This window comes from Aulonocara stuartgranti (genome assembly GCF_965226115.1).
Source record: "Aulonocara stuartgranti genome assembly, chromosome: 7".
NCBI lineage: Eukaryota > Metazoa > Chordata > Actinopteri > Cichliformes > Cichlidae > Aulonocara > Aulonocara stuartgranti.
In genome coordinates this window covers 65,614,156-65,628,050 of record NC_138945.1, presented here as the reverse complement: position 1 = coordinate 65,628,050, position 13,895 = coordinate 65,614,156, and the positions used below count along the sequence as shown (strand labels likewise).

General features: G+C 42.1%; 1 protein-coding gene across 3 annotated transcripts in view; it reads right to left on the bottom strand.

Annotated features, from left to right (window-relative positions):
• LOC309711239 (neural-cadherin-like) overlaps window positions 1–13,895 on the bottom strand; it is a 104,573-nt gene that overhangs the window by 22,196 nt on the left and 68,482 nt on the right. For all 3 annotated transcript variants that reach the window (XM_082541405.1, XM_082541406.1, XM_082541407.1), the window contains exons 14-22: window positions 12,738–12,865; window positions 12,207–12,393; window positions 8,685–8,828; window positions 7,084–7,367; window positions 5,000–6,608; window positions 4,201–4,294; window positions 3,231–3,415; window positions 834–1,063; window positions 77–354 (exon numbers count right to left, since the gene is read on the bottom strand). In XM_082541405.1, the coding sequence (XP_082397531.1) occupies window positions 77–354; window positions 834–1,063; window positions 3,231–3,415; window positions 4,201–4,294; window positions 5,000–6,608; window positions 7,084–7,367; window positions 8,685–8,828; window positions 12,207–12,393; window positions 12,738–12,865 (3,139 nt within the window). The remainder of the gene's footprint in view (window positions 1–76; window positions 355–833; window positions 1,064–3,230; window positions 3,416–4,200; window positions 4,295–4,999; window positions 6,609–7,083; window positions 7,368–8,684; window positions 8,829–12,206; window positions 12,394–12,737; window positions 12,866–13,895) is intronic.

Here is a 13,895-nt window from a genome sequence, read left to right as displayed (position 1 = left end):
GCTCTTATTTCCGTTAAATATCTTTTAAGAACCTATTTCATCTTAAGTTCTTTACAACTGCAGAAATGCCTCTCACCTGTATCCGTTCTGCGTGTCGATGCAGGTTCCCCCATTAAGGCAGGGGTTACTGGAGTAGGAAGAGCAGCGTTGATGGGTCATTTCTCTGGCAGCGCAGCCACACACAGCCAAGGATGTTACTTTCACTGAGACCAGGGATAAAGCACCCGAGTCTATCAAGGTGGGTGAGTCACTGATGCTTAACTGTGTGGAGCAGCCACCGGATGTCTTGCAATCGGTGTGCACGCACTCATCTACTTGCACCTGGTGCACGTTCGCACGCAATACTGACTGCAGCTGCAGAGAGGAAAGGAAGAGCGCAGCAGATGAGTGAGACAAAAACGAGAATTACAATAATTGTGGCTGAAGATAACAGGGATTTGTATCACCGATGCCGGTGGCGCGCGGGACACGCTGATTTACACTTGGCGAAACAAAACAGCTTCACGAGAAATGCAAAAGAGCAAGGCAAGGCCTTCATCATAAATATTTTAATATTCTAACTGACTACTGTTAAAGAATCATGATATGTCATTGGGTATGACAGATGAATCACAGCGATGCATAATGAACACATGGACGAAAGAGGGCAAGACAAAGACAACAAATAAATGGGAGAGACAAAGAGACATGACAGGGGCAGGCAGTAAACAGACACAAAGTTGGTGTGAAATCAAAGGGCAGATAAAAAGCTGCTGGTTTCCCTCAACCCCCCGAGTGTATCACTTGATATACAAGCACCGATGACTATCTATCCTACGTGATAACATATGTACCTTCTTTTTATGTGCGTCGAGGACACCGTGCAGCTTCTCTGGGCGCAGGTAGCCATTATCAGTTAGCACATTGAAGTGGATGTCCACAGTTTTTTCGTCTCTGTCTGCGATGCTAAAAACGTTGATACTCCCTGGTCTGACAGACAAGGTTTCAGACAGGAAGTCCCAGAACGCCTCGAGCCGACTCTTCCCCTCGACACGAGAGTCGATAAAATCTTTTGCTGTAATGCCTTCAGGAGACAAAGAGAAGGGAGGTTCGTGAAATAAGAACTACTGACTTGTCAATGACAACTATAGAGTTGATCAAAGTCTACCAAGTTCCTGATTCTATTAGCGTGAGACGTAGCCGAACATCCTTCTCTATTGATCCTATTTCCATTCTGAGTCATCCGTAAGGCAAATGAATCATGATGCACATAACACAAATTGTTTACTTTTTCACCGAAACAATGTTAGAGTCTTGACAAACTGTCTCGAACAGGATATTTTAATGACCGCGAAGGCAATCGCATTTGGCGTTTCACCTTCCAGTGATATGTGGAGAACGCGAGCAGTCACCTTTAATATCCCAAAAATGGTAACAACCTGGAATCAGACGCATCCATAACAGCCTTTGACTCTGTTTGCTGAATGACTTTTTAAATGTCAAGGACTTTACCTGACACTTCCAAACTGACCTTTATAACTCAAATGTACTCTGAGAGACTGTCAAAAAATGAACACTCTGACATAAACTTTAGAATGTTGAAGAAGGAGGAGGAAACGATTATCAACAAGCAGTATGAATGGTTGCTTTACAATGCTTAGAAATGTTAAATAATGCAAGTATAGAAAATTCTTTTGACAGCATATTATTTTTGTGTTAACTGGATTGACAACCTGATAATCATTCAATGAAAAGTACCAATTTATTCTTGCCTGTGGGAGATGCTGTCTTTTTCAACATCAGCCTCGAACAAGAATTTAACAGCAACAACAAAGAGCATGCTTTTTTTTGTCTGCGGAGGATGACTGAGAACAAGAATCCAATTGAAAACTTATTGTTATATAATTTTTTTTACTTATAGTCCTGGGGTCACGTACAAGGTGCAATCAAAATGTTCAGTTACTCAGCCCAAAATCAAAAACCTCCCATTATAGTTAGTCTCCTTGGGCATTACCATATTGCCTTTAGTGTGGCAGATATTTTTAGCTTGCTCCCTCAAAGTCCAGCTCCTGTCCCTAGTATGTGCTAGAGCTGGCCAGAGAAAAATCCTCAACTTCATCTTTAGATTAAGGATAACCATTAACCCCATGACCAGAAGGTTGGGGGTTCAAATCCAGCAAACAGCTACTCTGAGGTACCCTTGAGCACTGCTCCCCCAAAAGATTTCTACCATGTGGGACTATAAGGGGTTTAAAATAAAACAAAAAAAAGTTTAGCTAACAATGCTTAAAATACAAACTGGACTGTTGAAAAACAAAACTAACTGAAATGAGGTTGTGAAGGCTGGAAAACTAACTAAAAAAAATAAATATAGTGGAATGAGTTTTAGTATTTGTTGGTTTCATGTAATTTTATCACAACATGTCTGAGGAAGCTTTTTTAGAAGTCTAATGAGAGACTGAGAGTAAACTGCCTGTACTGATTTTCCTAAATCTGGCCTTAACAAATGCCCTCCATGCAAAAGTAAATAAAAAAAATGAACTAAAACAAATCATTTTAAACAATAAAAACACTGAGCTTAAATGACAAAATCTACTTTGGAAACAGAAAAAAATCCAAATGAAATAAGAATAAAAGGTTAAGAAATACAAAACTGAAATAACTTTGGTAGGTGAAAGTAAAATGCTGTTAAATGTTTCAATATTCATGGTACTGTGTAGCAAAAATTGGAACTTTTCCATATGTAAACACTGAGTGGAAATTACAATTGTTACACTTGAACTTCTGCAGCTGTGCTATGCCGTCTATTTTCCTCTTTTTGTCACAGCAACATGTTTGATTCTCAGATTTGCTACATTTGCCTCCCTGCGACTTGGACCACTTCCCCAAAATGAAATTTGAAAATAAAATTGGAAGGACGCAGTTATAATAAACTGTAGGAGATCCAGTACACATCATTAATGCACAAAAGCAAATGCTCACAACAGAGTGATATTAAAAGAGCAGCTGTGCTAGAAGCGATGTGGTGCTGCCCAAACAGGCTACCTATGAGGTTAGAGCAAGTCAATTTGAATCAGCTATGTGCTTTGATTTTTTTAAAGGTGGAACATTTTGATCACATGCTGTACTGATGAAACAGGGAAAACAAAGTGCAACACATGTCTACCTGCTGTGCCGAAGGCACCCAGGGATTCAAAATTAACCCACAGCATTCATGCCAACATTTAAGTCAGTGTTTGTGCAAATGCTACCGGTCAAACGCAGTGAGGCAGACGATAGGATGGCCTTTTCCTCCAGCTCCCAGACATGAACTCTGACTCCTGAGATTACATCAGGCCACACACCATCAGACACCTCAACCCTCAGCCAGTAGCTGCCACCTGGAATGTTCTGTCGCAGGTTTAACTCTCCTGAGCTCTGGTCCACACTGAAGTACCTGAAGAAACAAATGAAAGCTGTAAAGTAGGAAACTGTTGCTTCAGTATAAAATGAGAGAAAGAGAAATTCAAAAGCAGGGTTCCTTTTGTTTCTTAGCTCCTGTCTGAAAGATATATACGAAACAGATGGCAGACAGACATGTAGAAAATTGGTCAGTGGTACCTGGGCTCACTCCGACAGGAAGTGAATACAAATTAATGTTAAAAAACAAAAAGCTCAGAGAAACAGGTAAACAAAAAGTGCCAGGAAAAAAGACAGACGAGAAAGGAAAATGCTTCTGCTCGAAAAACTCATAAAAGGGCTTGATAGTTGTCATGGTAACTGTCAAAATTTGTTATATGAATAAAACAAATATGCAATTGGTATTTCTAATCTGATCTTAAGGGTGTGAACACTGAATAACTGCACGGTTCTGCAAGGTTCCTACGAAGCAGCCTAGTAAGAAGGGCTGTTTCATCCAAGGAACATAACACAAGTGGATCAAGGATTGCTTAGGTTTTTTTGCTGGGGGTGTTTTTTAATCTGATTGTATATTCCAGAATATCGATCAGCTTGCATTAGAGGCCAAGGAAATAAGATTAGGAGGATTAGGAAAAACTAACTGTGAGACGGGCCCTTGTTAGCAATGCGCCTACAGCATTTCTTTTAGCCCACATCCTCTTTATTTTACAGTTTGGCAGTTCTTCTGATACATTATTACGTTAGCACTTGTACCACTGCTACACACTGGGAGATCAGCATGTTTTCAGAGAACATTAGATGCATTTAACAGTGAGCTCTTACTTAGCTGCACTCGTCTCCAGAGTGTAGGTTTTGTTGTCCCAGTCATCTGGATCTGGGGCATATACCTTCCCCAGTGCTGCATTCGCTATCCTTCCTGTTCAAGGTAAACACACACACACTGACTCAGTCTGGACAGAATCTGCTGATGCCAACACTTATCTTTTTCGTCCCTCTCTTCTCCTTATCTTGCATCCTTGTGTTCTGTTCTACTTATTATGCTCATAACTGTGGAGTCCCACTGCTGGAATGAATAGGCTCTCAGTGCTCCACTTCAGAGAGCGTGGAGCTTAAGGAAGCGAGGCTATCTCAGTATAGATTATGTTATTATCGACCTGCAGTGCCAGAGTACTGCAGCTGGGTAAACAATGGCAGCCTGGATGAGTCACGCTGCTCCTGTTTTCCACAATTACCAAAAATGTCATGTAGCTGAGTGTGTGATCAAAACACTAACAAGCCAATGTGCCTAACCAACTTACCTGGAGGGTAGAAACACTATAAAGAAATAAGAATCATGATTCTTATCATATTGTGATGTTCAGATGAGCTTTAGGCATAGGGTTGGCAGGGGAAGACTCTGCTGGGAGCTTCAGAAAGGATGTGACAATGATATTACCATAAGAAAACACTGCTAGAATGTAATAGAAAGAAAGCAATTATGAATTCCAGACTACTCTAAGCACGTATGGTGGTGAAAACTTTCCCCTAGAGCTGTAGCCTCAGTTTTCCCTCTTGACTCAAGCTCTCCTTGCGCTGTAAAAACAAAAAATCAGGGGCAAAAAGAAGAGAACAAGCATCTCACCCTTGTAGCTATGTACGTAGACATCTTTCTCTCCTGCCTGATGGGCGTTATCATTATGATCGCCAATAGTGATGGTGAGAGTGTTTGTGGCTGTCATCGGTGGCTCGCCGCTGTCAATCATAATAACAGGCAAGTGGAACTCACTCTGCCTTTCCCTGTCGAATCTCCGCAGAGCGGTGAGCGTGGCAGAGCCATTCCCATGGTCCTGTAGGTGGAAGTCAGTAGAGTACACAGAGGGCAGGGAGAGATAAAAAGGAGGCCCTTGCTCTGGGGAGTCTTTGTCAGTGACATACAGAAGAGTTGAACTCCTATTGAGCCAGACCACTTGAGGCACTGGACTGTTCTCCCACAGCATGGGAATGTAGGCTGTCTCCAGCTCTGGCCCGTTGTCATTCACATCTAGCAATGGCAAGCGGACCGTGACACTGCCACTCAATGGCGGGGTACCCCGGTCTGTCGCCATGACGACCAGCTCATAACCTGCCACTGTCTCTCGATCCAGCGGCCTAGCGACTGTGACCACACCTGCACCGCTGACTGCAAAATGTCCATACGGGTCTGACTCGGGGAGAATACTGTACGAAATGTCACCATTCGGACCAGAGTCGGAGTCAGAGGCCACAACCTGGATGACGCTGGTTCCTTCAGTTACATCCTCCGGCAAAGGAGACAGCAGATACGAGTCTGGGGTAAAAACAGGGGCATTATCATTCTCATCCTCCACCAGAACCAGACAGTGGATCTGGCTGGAAAAGTCAGTGTCCTCCACTTTGATGGTGAGGTTAAACCTTTGCTCCCCTGGCTGCTCAAAGTCCAGCTTTTTCTTCAGCCTCAGAGTGCCGCTCTGCTCCAGTCTGTGGCTAACCATGTAGAATCTCTGCTCAGGGTCTCCTGCCATCACACTGAAGGCCAAATGTCCGTATGAGCCGGCATCGGGATCCACAGCACTCAGCTCCAGGATAGGAGCGTCTTCATTTGTGCTCTCAGGTACACGAGCGCCGCACCAGTCCTCTCTAAACTTTGGCACATGGTCGTTGATGTCCGTCACCACTATAGTGACGGTAGCGGTACCCGTCATGCCGCCACCATCCCGAGCCTCTACCACCATACGGTGCGTGTCGGCATGCTCACGATCGAGGCCCTCTGCTGCCACAGAGATGGTCCCAGTGCTGGAATCAATCATGAAAAGATCTGCACCGTCTGCATTTTGTGAATTTTCCGTGATTTTGTAGGTGAGGATTGCATTTTGGCCTACGGCTGCATCATCAAGGTCTACAGCCATCATTTCCACAACTAATGTTCCAGGAGGGGAGTTCTCAGCTACACTGCTGTGGCAGTTATCAGGCGCACATGAAAAAGTGGGGGCGTTGTCATTGATGTCCCACACGTTGATGATAACATCCGTAAAGCCGGTAAGTCCCTCGCCCTCCTCGTCAGTTGCCATGACAACAAAGCGCCAGACAGCACGCTCTTCTCTGTCCAGGGTGTGCTGGACGTACATCTCCCCCGTGATGTCGTTGATCATGAAGTGTGACTCCGCCCCTTGGCCATGAATGGAATACCGTATGGCACCCTGGTCTGCATCTTTGTCTGGGTCAGTAGCTGTCACCTGCAGAGATAACGACAACTTCCTGAGAAAATGGATATTCATTCATCCAGTCAACCCCAAATTACTGCTTCCTCTTATCTCACCTCAGCCGTCACCCAAATCTTCTTTGCTTTCGGATTTTTTTAGACAGCCCATTTAAGTGTTTGCACTTTTCCCTGACCACCCAAATTAAAGCAATAAGCTCTGATCGGGCATGTTTCTTACATCTGGCGTCGGAGTAAGTCTGACAGCTGCACTGCTGAATTTCCCCGCACAACATCTATCTCTGTAACTTAAATGAAATTTCTAGAACGTTTTAAGCTAGGGTAAAGCACTAACAGTAGATAAACTGAAATAACATGTCACATTTTAAAATTGTGATCATTACTTAGCCGCAGCTATGGCCACACTAAGAAGGCGGTGTTTTAAGGATTATTACAGATGCTTAAATTACAGTAATTACTGAAAGAAGCACAGTATGTGTGTAGCCTCGTACCTGTAATACAAACACGGGTGACCCATCAAGCTCCTCTGTGACAGATCCGTAGTACTCATTCATGGAAAACACAGGCGCCTCATCATTCTTATTAACCACAGTAACTACCACCGCAGCGTAGTCTTCCCATTTCCCATCTGAGGCGAGAATCAGAAGCTTGTACCTCTTCTGCTGCTCATAGTCCAATGGCTGTGCAATAAAGATTGTCCCAACCTCTGGCTCGATGTCAAAGACACCACCTTTGTTGCCAGATGTTATCTGGTAGCGCAGCTTGGCGTTGGCCCCTGCGGCAGGAATTAAAAATGCATGTTTGAAAATGTGTTTAGTATCATTTTTACAATGTAGTAGAATTCACAGTGGGCTTTGTTCATGTCATTATTTCTTAAATCTCTGCATGCTGATACCTCACTATTGTCCCTTTTCATTTGTTGTTGCATTCCTCCAAAAACAAAAGGGTGTAACCACAAGGGTATTATACCTCATTTCCTCTAAGACCTGACTATTAGTAGGTTTTCATGTCTTCCTTTCTTCTTTTGATTACTTAATTAAATGGAAACTTTGTACCTCGTCTCCCTGGCTTTAATCAGATGCTAATTAAAAAAAAGAGTGTCGAAAAAAGTAAAAGGGAACATGAGAGCGAAAAGCAGCATAATGCGCTCTGATAGTTCTCCCTAGGGAATGATTGTGAGGCTTGGGAGAGGGTGGGGGGAGGATTGTAGTTGTAGGAAGTCAATATCTGAAGCTATGTGTTGTGTCTCTATGGTCACCACCCGGTGTGGTGGTTTAATACTGGAATATTTAAGATAATCTCCTGCAATGTACAGTCTTTGCTTTCAATCATTTTGTTGGGTTAAAGTAGCTTCAATCCCATGTAAATACACTAATCTGTACTATTAACACAACCCTTACTGACAAAGTGCTCCCTGTCTCCCACAGGGCCCTGGTAGGCTTATTGCGGTCAAACCCAGGGTGGAGTTTTTAAACAAGACAGATTGAGTAGAGCCTCTTAGGCACAAGTGCAACAGTATTGTAACTTTAATGTTGGTGGTTGGAGTTATTCCACAGCTATTCATCATTAGTGCTGCAGCCCAGCCTAAGCTGCACCCCCGCTCCCCATAAATACTTGATTAACGGACCTAAACATGTCTGATAAAGGGATCTTAGGCTACTGCTATACAGAGGATGAGCATCCGCTTTATTGCTTAAATCCCACCCACCCACTGTGTGGGAGCGTGTCACTCTTTTTGGAACATATGTGCCACAGTGCATTACCGAACACTTAAATGACTACTAAATCTAGCACACTGCTTGATTTCAGCAGCATGATTTCAGCAGAGCTCAGACCGGATTGGAAAGGACTGCCCACAGGGTAACTTTATGAATACTGCTACAAATGAGGACCTATCTGAAGTAGTTTTGCTGTTTGCAGAAAGAGCCTGGCCAAACTGCAAACTGGAAATGTCTCTCTCTCTCAAAACCCCCCCATCCTAAATATAAAATATTGGTTGTGGTTGGCTAGCTTCTTTAACCTTTATTTCTAGAAAGTGGAATCAGTAAAAATGCCACGGGACTCAATCGTTCTGATGTCATTTCAAACTTACCTTCATCCTCGTCATTAGCACTAACAGTGACAACAGCCAGGCCCACATCTGCATTCTCATCAACGCCGACTTCATACAGTCGCTGAGCAAACACCGGTTTGTTGTCGTTGACGTCGCTGATGAAAACTCTCACATACGCTGTGTCTGCAAGAATGACAGAATGGCAGAAGATTAAACGGCACGCACAGCTCACACACATACATACTCGAACCATTACTGTAAGTGTGTTACTCTCATTCCATCTGTTTATTGATTCTACAATTCATTGTCACTGTTTAGTGGGGAAGAGGTACTTAACCCAGCACAATGTTGCTCAATGACGTATAAATTAGACAAAACATTACTCACAAAGATCTGCTGTAAATTACATGAATTATTCATTTTGTCAAGAGTTTATTCTTTTTACAGGGGGGACGGTTCTGAAGAGAAAGAGTAACAATAATGGGACTAAACCTCGTCAACGAGCTACTTTCCTTTTTTTTTTTTAACCGAGCGCAGATAACTAGGAAGGTTAAATATTTATAAGATGACAAGTGTTTGTGTCTTATCTGTGGGCTCCTCATTACATTGTTTATTCCTTTAGTTAAAAAGAGTAAATTATCTGCTCACAGAGCACATGGGTGACATGTTTATTTGGAGCTGCTGCAGTAAAAGATGGCGGAATGTGGCTTTATTTTCTTGGCTTGTTTTTGCATTTGCCTCCTCCGTTTGGTGCATCCCGGGGGTAACACAGAGACAGGTAATGTTTGCAGGGGAGATGAGCCCTTCTGGATGCGGTAGATATGTAGACACAACTAAGGCTCATCGCAAATGCTAAGCAGCCCTGGCAGCCTGAAGAGAGGGTTTTGCTACTCCAAAACACCATCCGGCACTCCTAACACCTCCTTCACAAACAGAGGCAAATACCCCCGTCTAAATACAAATGTCATAGGACGTCATTCTAAACACAGATATTATTACTGCGGAAATGTCACACTGTGAACAAGGTAAACAAACAAAGGCCTTTCTGGTTAAATTGTGAAACGAGAGAGTTAAAAAGGGGAAGAAATAAGGGATCGCTACAAGAAAGAGAGTTGGAAGAAATCTCTGAGCTATTTTCACATGGAAGAGAGTGTTGCTGTCTGGTCATGGCAGTAGAATAAATCAAATTAAAATTCACTTTTCAAAGTCAATCCCAAGGTGTAAATGAATGTATTGCCAATGCAGCCTTTTTAAAACACAGTGCACAGAGGAAGCACTCCTCACAGTTTAGAGTTACAGAGTTTCAGTATTGCCCTGTAGGCATATAGGGAAAGAACAATGCTGCTTTTTATGAACTGAACATCAGACCGGGGCAGAGGTCACCCTAAAGTTAACTCTGCCAAGTTATAAAGTTCCTCGGAATGCCACAGTAGTAAAAAAACAACATATTTTTGCATCAATTTAAGGCACAGGGACCCAATGAATCGGAAGTAGCTGTCGCTAATCGTTTATGTCATTGTAACAAAAGAGTAATTTACACAAAGCTGGATTCTCAATTGACTTAATTGTCTGGAATAGTTTGACATTTTGGCACACACGCTTTTTCTTGTATAGAGTCAGACGAGTCGATTGAACCCATCAAGTCATTATGTTAAATACAAAGCAAGAGACAGCAGCTTGATACTTCAGCTCTAAAAAACATTCAGAAAATAAACAACCACCAACATCTGTCCAAAGGTAAGAAAAAAAAAAGTGTAGCAAAAGAAAAGTGTAACAAATATATCTAAAAAAATGTAACAGTTACAGATTTTTGTGGAATTTATGTGCCTGCTTCTTTCTGGCTGTGTGCCATAACTGTCATGGTCTGTGGAATGCGTGATGCTCGGGTAGCCACACCCCCGGGCTGGGCCATCACTAGCACACCTGCTCTCCATCCCGGTGATTACACGGAGATCCACTTAATCCGGCGCTGACGGATGCTCCACGCCAGTCCGTAGTCATCCCCACAGTGGTAACCAGACTTCCACGAAAAGTGTGCATTCTCTTCTGCTTGGAACTTTGTTTAACCTGCCTACTTCTGTCCAGATTTCTACTCGGCGTCTGCTACCTGCCTGTCCTCCGGCTCAACTGGATCTCGCGGCGCTCACCTGGCCCACTCGCCATTCCACGGACTTCCTGCCCCCACGGACTGCCACACTTCCCTCCCGAGCTCCCACGGTTCCGTTCTATCGTAAGCCCCTAAGCTAACTCAGTCCTGATATGTTCTCCCCGCTTCCTGGCTCCCTAGTAATCATCTCCCCTTTCTATTGCAGCCCCCCGCCGTCCCGATCCCGGCTTCCTCGTGTCATTGTTTCCCCGGATTTTTAGTTTCTGTTTTGCTCTCTACTTTCCCCGGGTCGCCTTTCGTTGTTTTAATAAAGTGTCTTTTTGTTAGCTCGGAGTCTGCGCCTGGATCCTTTCGTGCCCGCGCACCAAGGCGCATGACAGTAACAAGTTTTTGCACAGAACAAATCAAATATAACATTTTAATTAGTGAACTCTAGGGGTTATGATAAGCAAATTAGCCAGCTAGTGCAGCCCCGAGCAGCTACAGCATTAAACTCAGGTAATTTGAACATTAACCATGTAATCCAGTGCTGTGCTGGGAAATCGTGGGGTCCTGCCATTCATTTCGATGTAATTTTGACACATGCCAATCATCATGAAAACATTGTTGAACACCTTGCACACTGCACTCCCCATGGATATGACAAAAGTTTTGACTTGGCCTCCAAACTCCCTAGATACCACTGCGATGAACCATTTATGAGGCAGGCCAGAACAATCCGGAACAAACCCAGTCTATGGAGGCCCTAGCCTGCAGCCTAAGACCCAAAAGAATTAGGGCTGTGTTAGTGAATGATGATGATGAAGGGGAATATTTGATAGCTCACTAATTAAAGTGATTTTTAGCTCATTTCCACATTGATGATAATTATAACAAATTTAATTTGCCTTGCTTTAGATTTATGTTGCATCTCCACATAGTATATCCAACACTCTGGCTGTTTATGTGCCTTTTGAGATGTGCAGAGACCAGTTCATGCTTGGACTTTTGCACGCTTAATTGTGTGTTAAACAGGTAGACTGATCCATCATCACCAAGTGAGATGAAACAGGATATTTCTGTCTGATGGTTTGATTTTTAGATTTGAGCGTAACAAAACTGCACTAGAAGAGACACTTGTTTATTTTATGTCCTTTACTTTTATTTTCACGGGTGGGAGGGCGAGACAAAGAGGGGAGGAAAGATTGGTGAGCCATTTTATACATATAAAACAGACTGGATGAGTTAGCAGAACTGCCCAACGACACACACAATATATATATTTAAATATATTTTTTGAGCTTATTTATAATGTTGCCAATAATACATCGGTGCAAGAATAGTTGCTTCAGATTTTGAATTTGCCAAACATGAAACTACTTTAATGAAACTGGCAAGAGTTTTAAGTCTAGATAAAAACTTTTTACCTTTTTACCCATCCAACTATCCAGTCACTCATTCTTAAAATTTCTCACCTGTGTTGGGCTGTTTGTACTTCCCAGGTCGAGCTGACTCTTGGCCATCTTCTGACTGAACCTCCAGTAAGTAGGAGCTACGGGCCTCACGGTCAAAGACAGCTTCTGTGTAGATAATCCCAAGTTCTGGGTCGATACGAAACAGATTATGGTCCCCACTGCTGTCACTCAGCAGAGAGTAAGTGATCTGTGGAGCACAGGGAATTTGAAAATTAAGCTAAAGTAAAGTTTCAAGCAATAACCTGCAGAAACAGCAGAAGTTACAGGCTCTGTAGCTGAAAATGTCAAGAGGGCTAAGCAAATCAATACGCTCCATTCAACCAATATCGCCACAATCAGTGAGACAGCTGATGAAACAGCTCCCAAACCCACTTCAACAAAACTTTGAAAACAGTGGAACAAAAGCTTCCACACTGGTGGGATTGTTGTGTGATGTTACATAATGCTCTTTGTAGTGTAAATGGATGCTTTAGCAGGGAAACAGCAGTCTCTAGATTTTTGTAAAATGATCATAAGTGTATAACCACAAACCTCTCCATTAAAGCCCAGGTCTTTGTCATGGGCGGATACTTGCAGAACTGAAGTCCCTATCTGGGCTCCTTCGGTCACTGAGGCCTCGTAGATGGAGGATGTGAAAAACGGTACGTTGTCATTGACGTCTTAGGATAGAAATGACATAGTCACCGTGACAATGTGTTAATTTCCTGATACCACTCACAATATCCTTTTTCTGCATTCAAAAGTGTAACCACTGATATTTTCTCAAAAATGAAATGAAATATGAGAACAAGAGAACAACACGTTCACCGCATCAGCTATAGAGGTAAATAACTTCTCTTTAGGCAAGACCAAGTAATCCCTCTTATAAGTAATTAGAATCTGTTTTTACTTTTTTAAATAGGTTTTAATACTGTGCCAATTTTATATTGTGTATTTATCCCCAGTGTGCTGCTTGTTAACTTCTTTTGTCTCTGAAGCTACATGTGCAAATATACATTATATTATATTAAATATAATATAATATACACTGTTCCAAAAAATAGTAATGTCAAAGTATCTTACTGTATATTTTACAGTTTTGTATTGTCTTTCTAGAATATCATTAAATTTACATAAGTAGATGTGATTTTACAGATCATTTTCTCACATAACAGACAAATATTTGTGAAATTATGATACATTTCTGAATGTATTTTTACAATCTAAATATGCTTATGTACAAATTATATATTTAAAAAACACGTAAATTGTGTTTTACTATATGTACAGTGATGTTATCTGTTAAATTCAAATGTAATACTATGGAAAAATATATAAAATGATCGAAAATCAATGAGAATAATAATTAAAGGAGTAATTTTGCTGGAAATGTCATGTCATCTAGGTCTGATTCAGTAATTCAGAGGTAACCAGTGAAAATATAATTAATATGAATAAAAACAAAGAAAAACATATAAAACATTGCACGGCCACGCTGTGCTAATTATATATTTTAAAAAATAAATGTAGAGGTAGGGATTGCAATTAATATAAATCTCAAAGTATTCACAACATTCCTGAACAGAAATAGGCCTCTGCACCTGGGGTGAGGGTGTGGCCATGAAAACAATGTGACATGCCATTGGATGTTGGGACACATAATCATCGGCCAATGAATGTGAACTAACAACCACAATGTCGTGGGTATGG